The sequence below is a fragment of the Sabethes cyaneus genome, chromosome 3 (assembly GCF_943734655.1).
Source record: "Sabethes cyaneus chromosome 3, idSabCyanKW18_F2, whole genome shotgun sequence".
NCBI classification, from domain to species: domain Eukaryota; kingdom Metazoa; phylum Arthropoda; class Insecta; order Diptera; family Culicidae; genus Sabethes; species Sabethes cyaneus.
The window spans coordinates 94,828,345-94,834,323 of NC_071355.1; the positions used below are offsets into that span (position 1 = coordinate 94,828,345).

Below are 5,979 nucleotides of genomic sequence, written 5' to 3' on the forward strand. Positions count from 1 at the left end.
GGGGGGGGTGACATAAACTTTTTTTCAAATTTGTATAAGCCTTACTTGTCTGAACAAATTAGGGTCAAAAACTTCTGCAACTCTATTAAATAACCGAAGTCGAATGAGACTACCGTAAATGCCATGATTCATACGCCTTGCGGGAAGTTGTACACATCTTTGACTTCGCAGAGTTCTGTTGCCTAATACTATTGAGCTATGCTGGGCACTTTGTTCTAGCAGTTAGGGTGTCCGACACGAGAACAGCACGGGCAACGAATTTCGTAGCAGGGTAACCGCAATAGATCCCTCCAAGGAAGGCGTCGAAAAGCAAAGCGTGTAGTAGTGTTCCAATGCTAGTTGCCGAGAGCTTGTAGTCGAAAGAGATAGGCTCTTTTTTCTTGTGATCACGGCACATTTGCTCGGATTAACTTTCATACGGTTTATGCAACAAAAATCTGGAGAGTTGTTCAACTATTGCTGAGCTCATCGGCGATAGAGCTGATTCAATTGAAGATTTTAAAATCGTCGGCAAAGGACAAACCGGGAACTTTAAGTTTAAAATTCATGTCATTGGCGTATAGAATGAATATCAACGGTCCTTGGTGGCTATCTTGAGTGGATTTTTTTTATAAAATTCGCAGCCAAGCGACGACCAGTGAGATATGAACGGCAGCACCATCACCATCAGCACCATCACCATCAGCACCATCATCAACACCGTTACCATGAACATCTTCAACAAAATATCACCTGGCGGTGATCGTTTCCGAGATCGTTTCCAGCTGGTCAGCTGCAAAATATTGTTTACTTTATATTTCAACAAACTGCGCTTGTTTGACCAGAGTGAACCCAATCCTGGGCGGTTTGCTTCGCAGGCAATGGCTATGGGAAGGTATAATGCCGGTTATACAAACTGTCCACTACAAAGTCGTCTGAAGATTGTTTGCTTCCCGAGGAACAGTGTCAAAGTCTACTTCTTAGCATACAGTTTTTAAACAAGAACAAAGGAGTTGAATGAATAGCAGAATGACCGATGTGTCACTTACAATTGACTTGCAAATTTAACTCTGTCCAGACATACCTAACCGGGCACCATTATTAAGTTCAGCTTTAAATTTTCGGTTTTACTTACGATTTAAATCAGTGAGCCAAAAAAATTGGCTGCTGTTTTGCCATGCCATGCCATGTTTTTTTACTAGGTTGCATTAAAAGGCTATGTAATTGTATGTAGGCAACACCCGATGAAAATATAGAGCACGGACAGGCGGTGGAAAGAAACCCAAATTCGATTATCATTAAACACTTTCCTTTGTGTTCGATTGTCTGCACTACACGGATAACGTCTAGGGGAAGCAATCACGAGATTCACCCTGTATCCCCGGGGCGTTGTCTGTTCGGCTGGGAATCGGTAAATATGCGTTTCGGCTAGGTACCAGACGTGAAGCACAGCCTGCCAGGGTTGAGTTGAAAGGGGTTACAACCGTTCACGTTACTGCTGCTTCTGTTGCTGCTCCGATTGATGAGCGCTTCAGGCCAGAACGAGGTGTCGAAAATGAGCAAACATAAGGGTGCCAATGTGGTGACATGAATCTAAATACCGTCGGCGAGCAGTATTTGCTTCGCAGCTTACTGCCTTCGGGGGTGGCTGGGCGGCAGGCATTGTTGATTCGGGAGTAGTTGACTCAATTGCTGGCTGGAAGTTCCTTGGCGGCAAAGGGCGAAACAATCCATATCAAATTGTCATGATAATGAATGCAGAGCATCGTTTAACCATGTCATCCTGTAGTGAAACGAGCCGGGCGACACAACGGTAAAATCGGTCCTCCGGGAGATGTGTAGCAGAAACGACGGTAGGCCGCTCGCGCCTCATTTGTGGCGAGCTGATTTGCATATTTTATTAAATGTTGAGAATTATGTGGTTTTGTTGTTTTTAGGAATTACCACTACCGAGCAGTTACGAAAGATCGAGATAAATGGATTACTCGGCAATGTGCGGCGAATGTTTGCTTATTTTAATGCCTCATTTGAGTTTCTAGCAGCGTTAAGATAAATATTTTCCTTGCTGAAATAACTTACCGCGTTGTAATTTTACATTTCAAAGTATGAATAATGTGAACAGGTTATTATATTACACACTGTTACTAAAAACAATAACAAATAGGTACCAACATTTGAATAATGTACCTATTCGTTGCTTACAAGGTATTTTTCTATTTAGAAGATTTTATTTAAAATTGTCTTTTCAATAGCGAGTGAAATCTTTTGTAAAGAAAAACTACTTTTAAGACAAACGCCATCTCAGACGGAAGAGCAGTTAACGCAGTACGCTGCTCATCAAGTTACATTTTGACAGTTCTTGAGCCATTCCATCCGCTGCGAAGTACGCCGGGCGCGAGGAGTTTCAATTTTAGGGTCGCGACGCGAGTTGAGCAAAGAGAACTGCGCACAGCATAGCATAGCAACGCATAGCTACCAACTTGATGGATTAGAATTATCGCTGGTCTGAAGTGTTTAGCATCAGGCGGGTCTTTTCCCAATTATGCTCTCTGCCCGTCGGAAGCAAGGGCATGAAGGAGCAGCATCGGTGATGACGACGAGGATCATATGAATACACCGCATCAAGTATCCATCACCGATGGCGCCGGAAATGAAAATACAGTGTGTCTATATTTACACACTCTCGGGATTAACGTTTTGGAATGTAATGTCGCAGTGGGTAGCTCGATAGCACATTGAAAGAGCGGGTAGTGGAAGGGAAGGGCGGTGTTGGCCAGAGTGGTTACACATGGTCATCAGGACCAGGACGACAAAAGCGAACGAAGGAAGTGTAAACATATAATCGACAGAACTGTGGACGCTTTATTGTGTGTTTGCAGCGAATCATGGGAGTCTTGTGTGCTGAGAGAAAGGACGACAAATCAGGAAAATTCATTTGAAATTAAGAAAGAGGATATGGCTTTTGTGTTCGAGTCATATGTGGGATGACAGTTTACCGCAACATTGTTTTCCTTCGCTTTCTGTTTATTTATTTAGACTAAACTCTCGTCTGCTTGGAACAACAAGGCAATGGAAGAAATGTTCCCTTCTGTCGGATTGTTTCTTAGCCGGCTAAGTAGTTTTTCAGTGGTTTCGCACTATGCGCCTTGGTTCCGTTAGAAACGAATGAGCTTCGTTAGAGAAAATCGTTGCGAATATTTCCTGCTCACATAGGGCAAATACTTTATGAAACTTAATAATTTTAATACATTCTATCGGTTTAATAAGATTGCCTTTTGTTTTGTATATTTTTAGACACAACCAACCACCTCTATCCGGTTCGGGGGCGACCTCCCTTACACCAAGGCGTGGCGAAGCGCCTCTATCTCCAACAGACACTGATTCGGATTCGGATATATCCCTGGGAACCCATTCGCCTATCCCGAGCATGTCGTTGCAGCACAGTCCCAGCTCGCTCCCCGGCTCTAGCGAGGATCGTCTCAACGACGAAAGGGACCGAGAAAAAGATTTCCGCAGTTTCGCCTCCTTGCACTCGTTCCGCTTTGGAGATCATCTGGCAGGCGGTTTCTTACCTGGTAGGTATTGGAATTCCAACCCAATTCCAAACAAATTTATTAAAAATAATCTCAGCTGTCGACCTAACAGCCGTTACATTGTCAAAGCAAATTTCAAAAACTTTTCCCTTTCGCTTTCAGGCTCGTTCAATAACAGATTTATGCCTTATCGCCTCGGTGACAACTCGCCTCCAATCAATACTCACTCACCCCCAATAGGCCTGACACATCTTCCAATCACTCCGACCGTACTCCGGCCGCAGCCTCATTTACCAGCATCGCTCTCTGTGACGGCACCGACGGCCACCACCACCTCGATGAGTGAGTCCCCGAACAGCAACAGCAGTGCCACCACCAGTTCGATTAACAATGGTCCTAGTGGGCTAGCGGTAGCGGCGGCGGCTGCAGCTGCTGCAGCTGCAGCGGCGGCCAATGGCAATGCACCGATGATGACACCAATGTCACCACTCAGAATACGGGTCAGTTCACCGACGCGGCTCAACTCGGATCTACTGCAACACAGCGCGCACCATCAGAGCCTCATGAATGGCTTGAATGCGAGTGGAATCGTACGGATTGTTCCTAACACAACGACCAGTCTCCTTCACCGGCCATTTTCACCGTCGCCCAAACCGAAGGAGGCATCGTGATAAACTCCACCGTCGCACCATTCGCTGTTTGAACGTTCCGAGTGCGGTAATCTTAGTAGTTGATTAATGTAATAAAAATAAGAATGGAAAAAACAGGGAGCGAACGTGCTAAAACAAAAGTTGAAACTAAAGCAAATAAATCTCCTAAAAGTTGTTACTGAAGCCATAACGATAAAGCAAATTGTATGCTTTTAAGTAAGAAATATGTATACGAAAGCGCTGCTTTTGGTAAATTAGATTTACTTTAAAACTTTCGGAAAAATCACGTCATATTTATTTCACTTTTACGATCGATGCTACATAATGTAGTGAAAGAACTGAGGAAAATCATTCTGCCTATGTAAATTGTAGTAACGCTTGTAGAGTATGCGTGCGTTGGGCGGTTCGATACACTAGCACATGGAACAGCCTGGGCCGCACATGCGTCATAGCACTCATGAAGCAAGCTCTGGCAGCACTGCATCAAAGGGATGCAACATTTCCCCGATCTACGCTACATTTTTCGCGTCAGATAATCGCGTCACGACAAGGGGAAGTTATGAATTTTCCTCACTTGCACGAGCACAATTTGTTCATAGTCATTAAAGTAATACCAGAAAGACTATTCGCAGTCACAGAAATCAATAATATGAACGTGCACTAGTTTAAATGTAGAGAAAATTATTTAAATTAAATTAAAACAAAAAAAAACTTTTGTATATAACGCAAACAGATAAACATTCGAAGCAAATATCATAACATTAATTATGACAACGGATTCAAAATGCCGATACAGGGGTAGCGAATAATGCATGAAAAGTGCAAAACCAGCCACACAAAGAAGAAAACCTAAAACAATACAAAACCACATTCAAACATATGAAATGTTGAGTATAAATATGGAGATAGCAAAATGGGAATAATTGACCTAAAGTAGTGCTAATTACTCATCGACTTTGTTCGTACCACCCGAAGAGACGCATTAGGCATTTCACTTTTCCACATTTTAGTTCATCACTTCTTGGGTTCACTCTTCTTGTAACAAAAGAAGACCGCAGTTTTTTTAAGGCACATCTACAGAATGCTTCTGCTACTGTACTGTAGAAAGATGGACATGAATGTCGAAGCGAACGAGAAAATAAATTAATTTATGTGAACGAAAAGCAGCGAGCAGCTGAACGAGTAAATTCCATTTGCAGGCAAAAATCGGCACGGACCTCAAGCAAGAAGCGTACACTAAAAGCACAGCAGTAGCATATAGGACAACAATTATAAGCAAGCACACTAATAACAAAACATAGTTTTACAAGACCGCCGTGTAGATGAGGGCAACAGTTAGCACAAACGCTAGGCGGAGCAAATACTGCAACGGTGAAACTAAATAGTACACAAAAATGGTTTGAAGTGGAGAAGAAATCGGACAAATCTATCAACATATATTGTAAATAAATTGCTGCAATCAAATTATATTAATTATAACGGTAATAAATTAATTAAACTGAATTAACTCCTTGTTTTAATATCCTACAGCCATTTAACGAGCAATGAGATACTTGCCAACAATTGGTAGTTACTTACGATATCATTCAAAATGTTGATTTATACTTTAATCGCAACAGAAACTTTTCTCGAGGCATATAAGAAACGGTGCAGGTTATTGAATAGAAATATCGAAAACCTGTTTTTATCTCACTTAGCAAGCTTTTCCGAAGGTGTCAGAAATCGAATTTTGAAATTTCATTTCCGAAACCCATTGTATCTCAGAAGTTCTTTTAAAATCTGGGCCATTCTATGTTTTGAATTGAAATATTTTTAAA

General features: G+C 42.2%; 1 protein-coding gene across 1 annotated transcript; it reads left to right on the forward strand.

Moving 5' to 3' along the window:
* The first annotated feature begins 644 nt into the window (after positions 1-644).
* LOC128739891 (protein Optix-like) lies at positions 645-4,183 on the forward strand. The gene is made up of 3 exons (XM_053835393.1): positions 645-874; positions 3,274-3,554; positions 3,675-4,183. The coding sequence occupies exons 1-3, from the start codon at positions 645-647 to the stop codon at positions 4,181-4,183; spliced, it is 1,020 nt and encodes a 339-aa protein (XP_053691368.1).
* Positions 4,184-5,979: the final 1,796 nt, after the last annotated feature.

Bases quoted from the DNA above. Each gene is read 5' to 3' on its own strand.
- LOC128739891 (XM_053835393.1), top strand. From the start codon at position 645: ATGAACGGCAGCACCATCACCATCAGCACCATCACCATCAGCACCATC. The intron at 875-3,273 runs GTATAATGCCGG...GTATATTTTTAG, and splicing joins CAGGCAATGGCTATGGGAAG to ACACAACCAACCACCTCTAT. The intron at 3,555-3,674 runs GTAGGTATTGGA...TTTCGCTTTCAG, and splicing joins GGCAGGCGGTTTCTTACCTG to GCTCGTTCAATAACAGATTT.